Below are 13812 nucleotides of genomic sequence, written 5' to 3' on the forward strand. Positions count from 1 at the left end.
GGAATTTATGACCTTTTTGTCCAGTAAGGGAAACTTTAAAATTTTTCTCAACCAGCATTTTGTCATATATCCCAAAGACAGCTTACATAGTAAAAAATCAAATATTCTACAAGTAATTCCGTATTCAGTATATAACATTGTAGGCTACAAAGTATTTTTAAAGTATTTTTTCGAACGAAGGTTGAAAGAGTCCAGAGTTCCGACCTCTTCTTCACCTAAGATTTTGTTTCAAATTAATAATTCTCATTAGAATTTTTTTTTTATTTTTTCTAGTTGTCCATTTCTGTCGTAGTTTTATTAAATTTTTTTTATTTTTTTATTTTTTTTTTTTTTTTTATCTAATTATTTTATTGTGGTTGTTCTAGTTTTATATAGGTTGTTCGGGTATGCTGCAATACTTAAGTGACCACTGTCTTTTTCTGTTTTTTTTTCTGTTGTAAATGTTTTAATATAATTGTATACATCTGCAAAACCCAATAAAAAAGTTGGAAAAAAAAAGATTTTGTTTCAAATTAATAATTTTCATTACAAATTTTTATTTATTTTTTCTAGTTGTCCATTTCTGTCGTAGTTTTATTTTATTTTTTTATTTTATTTATTTATTTATCTAATTATTTTATTGTGGTTGTTCTAGTTTTATATAGGTTGTTTGGGTATGCTACAATACTTAAGTGACCACTGTCTTTTTCTGTTTTTTTTTTCTGTTGTAAATGTTTTAATATAATTGTATACATCTGGAAAACCCAATAAAAAAGTTGGAAAAAAAAATATTTTTTTTCAAATTAATAATTTTCATTACAAATTTGTATTTATTTTTTCTAGTTGTCCATTTCTGTCGTAGTTTTATTTTATTTTTTTATTTTTTTTATTTTATTTTTTTATTTATCTAATTATTTTATTGTGGTTGTTCTAGTTTTATATAGGTTGTTCGGGTATGCTGCAATACTTAAGTGACCACTGTCTTTTTCTGTTTGTTTTTTTCTGTTGTAAATGTTTCAATATAATTGTATACATCTGCAAAACCCAATAAAAAAAGTTGGAAAAAAAAAGATTTTGTTTCAAATTAATAATTTTCATTACAAATTTTTATTTATTTTTTCTAGTTGTCAATTTCTGTCGTAGTTTTATTTTTATTTTTTAAAATTTTTTTAATGTATCTAATTATTTTATTGTGGTTGTTCTAGTTTTATATAGGTTGTTCGGGTATGCTGCAATACTTAAGTGACCACTGGCCTTTTCGGTTTTTTTTTCTGTTGTAAATGTTTTAATATAATTGTATACATCTGCAAAACCCAATAAAAAAGTTGGAAAAAAAAAGATTTTGTTTCAAATGATTTTTTGTTATTTAATATAAAATAAAAAATATAAAGTCGCAAAGAGCACAGTTTGTGTAATATAGTACATTTAAAAAACTTTTTTTTATTTTTTCATGTGTGTGTATGTGTGTATGTGTTAGTGGTGCGTTATTCTGCGCATGTGTGAGGTGACCAGACCTCACCTGTTGACGCCACTTATAATCAGGTAATTGCTGCGGTGAACTCGCTCGCCGGCGGAGCCGTAAGGAGAAGTGGCTCATTTCAGGCTGTATTACAGAAGTATAACAGCTGGACACATTTATCTCAGGCCACTGCAGATCTTTGAGTTATTACCCATCCAGTAGGCTGCAACCATGAATCCTGCAGGCAGCAGAGACGAGACAAACCCACCAGGTGAGCTGCATCCTCAAGCTTGATTTATGGTTCCGCGTTAAATCGACGCAGAGCCGACGCCGTAGAATACGCGGCGACGCGCGTCGTACGGTGTGCGTCGCCGCTTACGCTACGCCGTAGTCTCTGCGTTGGTGTAACGCGGAACCATAAATCAGCCCTCAGTCATCACTCACAGAGTCGCTCGCAACTGTTTCTAAAGGACGTATTTGCTCGTAAACTCATGTAACGACCAAAGTGGTGTTTATATATGTTGAAAATCAGCTTAAAGTCATAAGGAATTTGGTCACTGAGCTGTTATTGCTGGTTAATTGGTCGTTAATCGATGGAAAACTTTTTTTTTTGTAACTTCTCGTTTTTTAACTCTCACAAAGGACATCTTTTCTGCGTGAAGACAGTTTAACTCATACTCTGGTTTGTTGGTTGAGTTTCATGTGTTTTACACTGCAAAAACTCAAAATATTACCAGGAATATTTGTCTTATTTCTAGTTAAAATGTCAAATTTTTTTGTCAAAAAATCTTTATTACAATTAAAACAAGAGTCATTACCAGAAAAATAACTTATTTGACAATTTTCACCTGTTTCAAGTAAATTTTCACTTGAAATAAATCTGCCAGTGGGACAAGATTTTTTTACTTTATTTTATTATATTATATTTTATATTATATATTTTTTTTTTTATTTTCAATGTACTGTATATACTGTTCATATTTTGTAATTTTGTAATTATATATATATATATATATATATATATATATATATATATATATATATATATATATATATATTACTTTTTACCCCTCCCCTGCATGTGTGTGTTATGTGTACTGCTGCCAACAAAGTGAGTTTCCCCACTGAGGGAGAAAATAAAGGATTATCTTATTTTATCTTATCATTACAAGCAAAGAAATCTTGTTCCACTGGCAGATTTTTCTACTTATTTTAAGTGAAAATCTACTTGAAACAAGTGAAAATTGTTGTTTTTTCCAGTGATGAGTCTTGTTTTAAGTGTAATGAGATTTTTTTGGACTAAATATGAGACATTTTAACTAGAAATAAGACAAATATTCAAATTAAGATTTTGAGTTTTTGCAGTGTATTGCTGGTTAATTGGTCGTTAATCGACTGGTAACTGGTAACTTCTCGTTTTTTAACTCTCTCAAAGGACACCTTTTCTGCGTGAAGAAAGTTTAACTCGTACTCTGCTTTATTGGTTGAGTTTCATGTGTTTTAGGTATGTAACTTGTGTCATATAAAGCTGAAGTCCCACATGAATAAGTTTATAAAAATTGCAACTTTAATGGTGCCGAAACAATTGATAAATAACAACTAATGTTCAACACCATATATGTTTTGAACAAACATATCATTTTTTTTATAGACATAGGCAATTTATTGAGGGCAATAAAAAAAGATTTACAATAACTATAGAAATATCAATATTTCCCCTTTTTTAACTTCTCATAACAATAATTAAACATAAATAAATAAATAAGAAGAAAGAAATCATTTAGCTTCTTTTCACATATGCATAACAATAATTGGAGCAAATTAATAATAAAGTAAATAATCAAGTCCTGAAAAAACACATTCTTTAATGCAGTAGATGATTCAGATCATTAGCTCGTCCAATAAAGGCAAAACATCCAAAAAGGCTCCCCAAATAAGGTCAAAGTCCCTAGGTTTTTTTCTAACAGAATACAGTATTTTTTCTGGAGTTTTATATGATGCAAGTTCATTGATCCTCTGTTTGGGTTTCTGGGGATTTTTCTCATTTCCAGTTTTTTTAAATAAAATTTTTTGCCGCGGTGCCTGCAAGCAGAATGAAGTTTTTATGATAAGTCATATTTAGTGAACTGATATCTACCAGTATCCAGACTTTAGGATCAAGAATATATGATTTTAAAATGTCAGAGATTATTTTAATAACATATTTCCAGAAAGCATCTATAATCCGACAGTTCCAGAGCACATGGAGAAGATTTCCAGTGTTTATTTTACATCTTTGGCACATGGCAGAGACCGCACTATTAAGTTTATTTAATCTTGAACAAACATACCAAACGGTAAAAAAACTCATTATACTTAAAATAAGACTGGAAAAAAAAAGATTTTCATTTAAAATAAGTAGAAAAATCAGCCAGTGGAACAAGATTTTTTTGCTTGTAATGAGAAGATAAATTTTGTCCCACTGGCTAGATTTTTTGACAAAAAATTAGACATTTTAACTAGAAATAAGACAAATATTCCTGGTAAGATTTTGAGTTTTTGCAGTGTGTTTTTCTTTCACCAAAATATATTTCCTTTTATGCAACTTTTAAAAGTTTGTTGCATCTAATTTACTTTTTATGTCCACACAAGGTAAATGTACAAGTACATGGGGTTGACGAGGTTAATTGTAGGAACTTTTTCCAGGAACATAGATCCCTTTTAAGGGGAACTTTTAACTGCAGGTAGAAGTGAACTTCCAGAGGAGACTTTTGAGGGGGTATTTTGAGATTATTGAGAAGCTTTGGTTGGGGCTTGTGATGCTGAACATTCCTGATTCATCAAGTTCCCCCAGCCTTTATTTCACCTATTCTCTCTTGGTGTCTTCAGGTTTAATAGCCACAATAACTCCCGAAAACTGTCAACGTCAAGTTTTGATGCAGTAAAGTGAGAAGACTGAGTTTGCACTTTGATCTTGTTGTATTTACCTTTCCTTTAACAATTTTAATCTATTGGGCAGATTGACCAACGTTTAGATGAAACATGCTTTATTTGTTTAAGTAGAACACCATCTACTTCAAAAAAATGAAGGCTTTTTCGCATGAGATTTCTATGTAGATGAAGAAAGACTAGTCTTTGTATAAACTACTTAATTTTTTTTTTAATATAAACTAATAAAAAATAAAAAATAAAAAATACAAATATAAAAATTAAAATAAAAAAAAAATTAAAAAAATAATAAAAGAAAAAAAACGACTTAATTTTTAGTATGTACAAAATTAATTGGCAAGTAAAGTCAACTTAATTTTGGTAAATAAAGTCAACTTAATTTTGAAAAAATAAAGTAAACTTAACACAATTAAGTGGACTACTTGCAAAATGTATTATTTACATACAAAAAGTTAAGTAGTTTATACAAAGAGTCTGTCTTGATTTACATAATAATCTCATGCAAAAAGTTGACTTACTTTTTTTAAGTAGATCAAGCACAATATTTGTATCAGTGTAAGTTGAAATGTGATTTCATCTCTGTGAAAAAGCTCAATTCTATTTAAGTTCTCGGTGATGTTGCATAATTACTTCTTACTTGTGTGACTGGATCTAATGAACCTTCAGCTTTCAGTGAGTTTCTCCTGTTGTTCCCGTCACAGAGCACTACATGCCCCCGTCTTCCTCCTCCTCCTCATCGGCAGCAGCAGAGGGAGGAAGTGCTGGCGGAGGGATGTATCTGGACACCTACGAGGTCTCTTTTCCATTGGAGGAGGGAATAAACCGTCCTCACGCCTATCACATGAACCACGGCCAGCAGATGATGGACGGTACGGAACATCCTCACATGACCGTGTTTATTATGTGTCAGTTACTACAGATGATGATCGGTGTGCTGAGGACGCCACTCAGGATTCCTGGTTATAAGTTTATGCTTCTTTATACTGGAAGTTCCAGTTAGTCACATCCCAGATTGATTACTGTAATTCTCTTCTTGTTGGTTTACAACACAAGTTCCTACATAATTTACAGCTAGTTCAGAATTCAGCTGCTCATATCATCTCCAGAACTACTTCCCTGGAACTTTCTGCCTGAAGGCATATATACTAAACCAGGGGTCGGCAACCCGCGGCTCTAAAGCCGCATGCGGCTCTTTAGCGCCGCCCTACTGGCTCCCTGGAGCTTTTTCAAAAATGTTCGACCTTTTTTTACATTTTTTTCTTCTTTTTTTCTCTTTTTTTTCTCCTTTTTTTCTTTTTTCTTTATTTTCTTCTTTTTTTCCTTCCTTTTTCCTTTCATTTTTAATCTTGACATTTCAACTCTTTTCCCGACATTTCGACTTTTTTCTCAACATTTCGACTTTTTTCTCAAGATTTTGACTTTTTTCTCGAAATTTCGACTTTTTTCTCGACATTTCGCCTTTTGCCATTTTCCTTCATTGTAAGGTTTATACAAGACTTTTCATTTTTTGCGGCTCCAGATATATTTGTTTTTTGTGTTTTTGGTCCAATACGGCTCTTTCAACATTTTGGGTCGCCGACCCCTGTACTATATTATTATTATTATTATTATTATTATTATTATTATTATTATTATTATTATTATTATTATTATTATTATTATTATTATTATTATTATGTATATATATATATATATATATATATATATATATATATATATATATATATATATATATATACGGAAACTGAATGCATCTAAGTTAACAATGGTAAAACTTGAGGGATGAGCCAGATTTCAGTAGATTTAATTAAGCAGTTGCATGCAAGTGGGTCAGAACATACATCATTGGTCTCAATGCAGGAAATGACACAGAAAAGGGATGCGTTAAGATTTTAAACACCACAAATGATCCTTGTACAGGTCATTGTAACACCAGAGCTAATCTTTTAGGAACAAAATATCAGTTTGCACACTCTGTACCCGGGCCAAGACTAATATTTCCATCACAAAGACTCGCCTGTTTAAACTGTCATATCCCACCTGGGAAAAACAAAGGCATTTGTGGTTGCTTTTGTTGTTTTTATTAGCTCAGTATTTTATCCTAATAATAATAATAATAATAATAATTATAAGTTGACCAATATTAGTTTTTTTTTTTTAACTACTGCCCAGTGCATCTGTCATTTTGTTCTGTTTTTAATTAGTTTCATCTTCTCCTCTCACTGTCAGCCACATTTGTAATCCCCTTCCTCCTTTTCCTGCAGAGCCGGTAGGGCAGGAGCCTCCTCCTTCTCTCTACAGCCCTTTCATCCTGGTGTCAAACCTGCGGGCCAACCTGTACGTCTCTCTGGAGAAGAACGCCTGGCTGCAGAAGCGCATCGAGGAGCTGGAGGAGGAGAGGAACTTCCTGCGTTGTCAGCTGGACCGCTTCATCGTCAACATGAGGAGTCCAGACGGTGAGGCCCGACTCGGAGACATTTTAATGCTGGATTCACACTGAAAGCGTCAAAAATCTCCTGACGCCTGCATCTCGCTGATTGGTGGATTCACACTGGAAGAGGCATGTACTGTCGACGCCTGGAGTGGGCGGGGCTAAAGCTCGCTGCAGAACTGGAGGGAACAAAGTGTATATTAGTACTAGTTATGTATATATATATATATATATAGCCTACACATATCTTTAAATAGCGTGCACATCTTTAGTTTCCTATTTCAACATGAATCACACTTTGGGAAGCCTTCTTTATATTTTAGCGTTATTTACACGTAGATAAGAGTGAGTTTGATGTTCTCTTTAACCAGGTTGGATCAACATCAACCATCAGAGCCGTTAGTCCCGGTGAAGCTGCAGTCTGTCTGCGGTGAACACTGACACACCGGGTCGGAGCGGATCTGGGGCCTGTACTACGAAGCGGGATTTGGGGTTAGCGAGGTAACTTCAGGTTTAACCCCGGGTTTTCAGGACTACGACGGTGGTTCACTTCTTACCGGGGTACATCGCCATGGTAACTTATGCTGAACAGCTAACCTGCTCCGGAGCAGGTTATGTTCGAGATACAGATCGCCGGGTATAAAAGCACCGCCCACTGACCAATCAGCGCTCTTGGAAAATGGCATGCCCTTTCGAAGAGAATCCAGTGGAGCTCGGTGCGCGGATCGTGAGACGAAAAAAAAAAAGAGTGGGCTGACTTTCAACAAAAATTGAATTAGTCAAGAAACTAAGCAATTCCTTTCATACCCAAGTATCAAAACTTTATCATTTCTTTTCTCCTGACAGAGAGGTATGTTATGGGATTCTGTTATAGTGGGAGTCCCCGCCCCCTCCGGTGTTGTCATGGTAACGTTTTGCCCCGACTGTTAAAACAGCTGATGTCTCGAACATTAACCGTTGTTGAACGTTAATTAAATGTACTGCTGAAGTGATAGACACGCTCCATGTCTCCTCTCCATTTATTCAACACAAACAAGGTATGCGAGTACGTTTGTCTTTGCTGTAGATACCCTCACTCCGTCTTTCTAAGAAAACTACTTTTGCAAATAAACCTTTATGTACAAACTGTAAATATAGTGTAGAAACAAGGTACGAGTCATTTGAGAGAGGATGAAATGTCAGACCTCCTTTAATTTGAACACGACATGAACTTTTAATTTCAAGTCTAAATATTAAGTTAAATCACAGTGTAATTTATCCTTTGCTCTTCGCTACTGAAATAAGCGGCTCTGACAGCGGACTTCTCCATGCTTGCAATTGGTCATTTGCTGAAAACACCGCCCCTTTTATGTGCACGCGCTCATATCCAGATTGGAGAAACCTGGGTTGATATACCGAGTTGATAACCGCCGTCGTGTGACCGCTTAGCGTGATTGCAATTGTCTGGGTTAGTGAATCTGGATAAGGAAAAGATATCCTGGATATGTTGAACTTGCTTCGTAGTACAGGCCCCAGGTCATGTTGTTTAAACTGTGTTTTGTGATTAATGAGCACGGTTTTTAATTATTTTGCGTTGGATCGATGTAGCAAATAAAAGTATGTGAATAGTTACGTGTTTCACATGAGATGAAATATATTAATTCCTGATAAATTAAGTTTGTTAGTGCACAGCTCTGCTCCTGTATGCATGTGAGTGAGTGTACGTTTGTGTGTACATGAAAGTACAATCTGCATTGAGGCTTCGGGAATCCCAGTCTGTGATTGGACGCTGCCTCGGTGTTGCCGCTGCTCATTTGCATAAAGTTCAGATTTTTCAACTTCAAATTGACGCTCTGGACGCGCTGCTCCCGCCGCCTGTGACGCCTCTCACGCCTCTGACGCGCACTTTCATGGAAAAAATGAATGGCAGCCGGCTGCCTATGACGCTTTCAGTGTGAATCCAACCGAGGTGTCAAGTAACAAAGTACAAATACTTTGTTACCTTACTTAAGTAGAAATTTTGGTTATCTATACTTCACTGAAGTAATTATTTTTCAGACGACTTTTCACTTTTACTCCTTAAATTTTCACGTAATTATCTGTACTTTTTACTCCTTACATTTTAAAAACAGCCTCGTTACTCTATTTCATTTGGGCCTTTAATAAAACTATCCAGTTAAATTGCTCCATCCGGATAGAGTGAATTTGGTTGTGGTTGTTTCAGATGTTCTTGTCCAGTTTTGTTCTTACATCCGTTCCCTCAGATTCCTGCAACTAAACTTGGATGTACATTCCAATAAAGGTTAGGATAAATGATAACATGCCTCTGAAGTTTGACTTTTTGCACCATTACAATACTTATAGACAACTAGTCATCATATCTCCTGCTCTCTGAAACACATGTTAATGCTCAATAGTACACATATATGCTTCTTTAATATATTTGCATTATACTAATATACATTCATTTTCAATGGCTTTTGTCCTTAATGGCTTTTCCCCCTTACATTAGTTTTACTTTTATACTTTAAGTAGTTTTGAAACCAGTACTTTTATACTTTTACTTGAGTAAAAAACTTGAGTTGATACTTCAACTTCTACAGGAGTATTTTTAAACTCTAGTATCTATACTTCTACCTGAGTAATGAATGTGAATACTGAAGACACCTCTGGAATCCAGGGTAAGAGGTTAGACCTTGTGTCATTACTGTGAATGTTGTTTCCGTCAGTGACAGAGTGGTGTGGAGACTCCAAACGTGGTGTGAAGGTCCAGCCCAACAGCTCTCCGTCCCCTCCCTCCCCGATGACCACCAGGTCTGGAATGACCCTGAAACGCGTCCAGGCTCCGGGGCCGAGGAGCCGCCGCAACATCCAGGTCCCTGGTAGGGAAGATGCTGACACAGACTACGTTTACATGCAGTCAAAATTCGGGTTATTGCTAATATTCCGGTTACTGAAACATTTGGAATATTTCATTTCCATGCGCGAGCAAACAGGGTTATCCCTGTTTACATGGTAATTCATCATTTGGGATATCTGGATCAAACCAGCGACGCGCGGAGAACATCATGACACAATTCCCGTCATTTCCGCTTCTTCTTCCTGTATCCAAATTCAAAACAAATCCTGCTTCGCGCAACTTTTCGCTCACCTTCTTGTAAATCTCGCTATCCTGGTACTTTCTACCGTCTACAAATGCAGAAATGTTCATATCCTTCATTACACTGCAAAAACTCAAAATCTTACCAGGAATATTTGTCTTATTTCTAGTTAAAATGTCTCATTTTTAGTCAAAAAATCTCATTACACTTAAAACAAGAGTCATTACCAGAAAAATAACTTTATTTGACAATTTTCACCAGTTTCAAGTAAATTTTCACTTGAAATAAGTAGAAAAATCTGCCAGTGGGACAAGATTTATCTTCTCATTACAAGCAAAAAAATCTTGTTCCACTGGCAGATTTTTCTACTTATTTTAAGTGAAAATCTACTTGAAACAGGTGAAAATTGTTGTTTTTTCCAGTGATGAATCTTGTTTTAAGTGTAATGAGATTTCTTTTTGACTAAAAATTAGACATTTTAACTAGAAATAAGACAAATATTCTTGTTAAGATTTTGAGTTTTTACAGTGTACATTTATGAAGTGATTAGTCTCCTCCTGGTCTTGCGTTTCTCCGTGTTTATAAGAACTTCCTGGACTCAAAAGACCAGGATTCCTTGTGAACAGAGCATGTGCAGAAAACAAATTCCTGTTCCGTTTGATGGGGATATTCCATTTGGTGTTTACATGACCGAATATTCGGGTTTTAAAAGGAGTAACCCAGGGCTCATATTGGGTTTTTAAAAACCAAATTAATTACCAAATTTGCGTTATTCAAAGGGGTTATTGGTGTTCACATGGCCGTGCAAAACCAGGTTATTGCTAATATTCCGGTTTTAAAAGGGTTAATGACTGCATGTAAACGCAGTCACACTTTCTCAGATGAATATTGTGAGAATGAAAAGCTCTCATAGAAATGATGTTCTTCTGTTTTCCTGCAGTCAAGCAGGAGTTTCATTTGGAAGAGGCAAAGTTCTACACCGAGGATGAGTACGTGGAGGAGGAGGAAGAGGAGGAGGAGGTGGAGGAAGGGGAGGAGGAGGAAGGGGAGGACTCGTCCGTGGAAAAGGGGTCAAAGAAGAAGGGCCGGGGGCGAGCCGGCGGGGAGCCCAGGATGAAGATGAGGAGGATCTTCAGGATCACGCACGGGAGGGAGAGGCAGAGAGGTGACAGGTCAACATATGTAATGTAAAAATCTGTCCCACTAACTGAGCTGCACTAATACACTGAAATAACACCAACATCTTATTTAGAAACGGCTCCTGTGCAATAACAGCAGATTTGACCTGATTATTAGCGCTAATTATTAGAAACGCATCAGACTTAAACTCCTGGACACCAACCAAGAATCTAAAATGAGTGTGCAGGCCTCTGCTCAGTCTCTGTTCTCCTCCCACCTGACTGTGTAGTGAAAGACCCAGACGGGGTTCTGATCCGGTATAAGAAGATCCTGACCACGTACCAGCGGGTGAGGAGCATGTCCCGGGCCTTCCAGATCCACGGAGTCGACCGCAACACCATGGCCTCCACCTCCCCCATCGCAGAGCTGCTGCTGGTGGCCCCGGATAAGGTCAGAGAGTTTTAGATTTCTTATGAAGTCTGAGCTTAGGCAGCACCCAACATGAGGATCCACCCGAGGATCCATCCATCCATTATTTAATCTCTATAACACAAGTTTAGGCAAGGCAAGTTTATCTGTATAGCACAATTCAACACAATGTAATTCAGAGTGCTTTACATCAAAATTAAAAGCAGCAAGACACAATTAAACAGTTAATAACATATAAAATGAAATACAATTATAAGAAAAGAGGTCAAATAATAAAAAGCACAAGTTGTTAAAAATTAAGGGCAGTAGAGTACAGCAGGTACATCTCATTCTTAACAAGAAAACTCCCGCACACCTTCTTCTCACTGTTCAACGTTTCGGTCATAGACCTTTTTCAAGGCATTTTTTTTGGTGCCTTGAAAAAGGTCTATGACCGAAACGTTGGCCTAATAAATAAGTGAACAGTGAGAAGAAGGTGTGCGGGAGTTTTCTTGTTAGGTTTGGCTGCTGCTTTCCTCCTCCGACGCACCTTTCTGCAAATCCGGTGTGCAAAAAGTTTTCCACTTCGGACACATCTCATTCTTAAAATGGCACGAATTACGTTTCTACACCGTGAAAACGTACAAATACCGGGTCAAATACAGTATTACAAAAGTAATCTGTGCCGATTCGTGCGGTGAATCAAACCAATTTGACAATTCTACGTCACAATGCCTGCATTCAGGGCTTATCCATAACTTTGCGCGGTTTTAAAAAAGTATTTAATTTAAGAGTACGCTTAAATAACAAATAAAATGAAATAAAATGATAGGAAAAGAGTTAAAATAATAAAAAGCACAAGTTGTTAAAAAATAAGGGCAGTAGATCCAGCAGGTAAGTATTTAATTTAGGAGTACGCTTCAGTAAACAGTAATGTTTTTAGGCCTGATTTAAAGGAGCTGACAGTTTGAGCAGAAACAAACAGGTCTTTAATATTCATACATTGTTTCACCTTTAAGTCCAAATGAATCCCTAAAAATGTTCTGATAGTTCAAGGAATGTGCCATGTGTAGCCACGTGGTCTTTGGATCGCCAAATAAAACCAACCAGATGAGTCGTGTTTGTGATTAAAAAGGAGGAAGAGCAGGTGGATTGTATGTCTTTAAAGGCAAGTGTTCAATTCTGGCATTTTCTAATGCACCAGTACTCGAGTTGTAAAAAAAAATCAGGGGGGATGGTGGATTTTATCATATGGGGACAGATAATTTGTGCTGATTACAAATAATATAATATATTACAAATAATAGCAGTGACCAAAACACCTGCAGAAATACTGCAGGAATGACATAGCAGCAGTTAAATGCAGCCTTCTGTAAGCTTTAAATATCCACTGGGCTTACATCAAATACATCAAAACACAACAATAAAAAACAGTTTTCTGAACTTATCAATATGACTCTGTCCTTCACAGGATAAGTAACATGGATCACTGCAAAAACTCACAATCCTAACAAGAATATTTGTCTTATTTCTAGTTAAAATGTCTCATTTTAGTAAAAAAAAAAATCTCATTATACTTAAAACAAAACTCATCACTGGAAAAAATAACAATTTTCACCGGTTTCAAGTAGATTTTCACTTGAAATAAGTAGAAAAATCTGCCAGTGGGACAAGATTTTTTTGCTTGTAATAAGAAGATAAATCTTGTCCCACTGGCAAATTTTTCTACTTATTTCAAGTGAACATTTACTTGAAACAGGTGAAAATTGTCAAATAAGTTATTTTTCAGGTGATGACTCTAAATGTTGAAATAGCAGTAAAACCACATTCATTGATGAAATGACATAAGGGATGGAAAGGGGAGATGACAGTTTTACAGGGGGGATGATTTGGACTGTTTTTATTTCAGGGGGGGATGCCGTCCCCCCTCATCCCCCCTCAACTCGAGTACTGCATGTCACGTCCTCAGGCTTTCTCCCTGAGATTATGAAAAGAGTTTACATTTCATGCTGGTGAGCAGTTCTGTTGTCCCCACAGTTGACAGAAGTGGGAGAGTTTGAGGCGTCGAAGGAGAAGCTCCTGGATTACGCGCGGCGCTGCTACAAGACCATGGACGAGGAGACGCACACCAAAGTCCAGGGCATGAAGAAGACGCACAAGCTGCTGCCGATCTCGTACCGCTTCAGAAACTGACGGGGAGAAACAGTCGCTCCTGGACCAGTTTCCTCCCGGTACATGTGGCCTTTTTGTTTGTTTTTTTCTTTCACAGGTCCAATCGTTTGGATCTCTTCCTTTTTTAAGATGAAGTGTTAATACAGACTACAGGGCAGACATTATATTTGTCTTACATATTTTGCAGACAGTTTCTTCAGCTCATTCTCCAATATATGGCAGAAATTGAGCATTTA

At 36.2% G+C, this 13812-nt stretch overlaps 1 protein-coding gene across 1 annotated transcript; it reads left to right on the forward strand.

The window, feature by feature from the left end:
* The first annotated feature begins 7 nt into the window (after nt 1-7).
* LOC133460919 (coiled-coil domain-containing protein 106-like) lies at nt 8-13597 on the forward strand. The gene is made up of 8 exons (XM_061741632.1): nt 8-23; nt 129-151; nt 5160-5235; nt 6631-6822; nt 9506-9658; nt 10818-11042; nt 11286-11446; nt 13442-13597. The coding sequence occupies exons 1-8, from the start codon at nt 8-10 to the stop codon at nt 13595-13597; spliced, it is 1002 nt and encodes a 333-aa protein (XP_061597616.1).
* The last annotated feature ends 215 nt before the right edge of the window (nt 13598-13812 follow it).

This window comes from Cololabis saira, chromosome 15 (genome assembly GCF_033807715.1).
Source record: "Cololabis saira isolate AMF1-May2022 chromosome 15, fColSai1.1, whole genome shotgun sequence".
Lineage (NCBI taxonomy): Eukaryota > Metazoa > Chordata > Actinopteri > Beloniformes > Belonidae > Cololabis > Cololabis saira.

Coding starts and splice junctions, on each gene's coding strand:
- LOC133460919 (XM_061741632.1), top strand. Junction 152..5,159: donor ATAACATTGTAGGCTACAAA/GTATTTTTAAAG, acceptor GACACCTACGAG/GTCTCTTTTCCATTGGAGGA. Junction 11,043..11,285: donor CGGGAGGGAGAGGCAGAGAG/GTGACAGGTCAA, acceptor CTGACTGTGTAG/TGAAAGACCCAGACGGGGTT.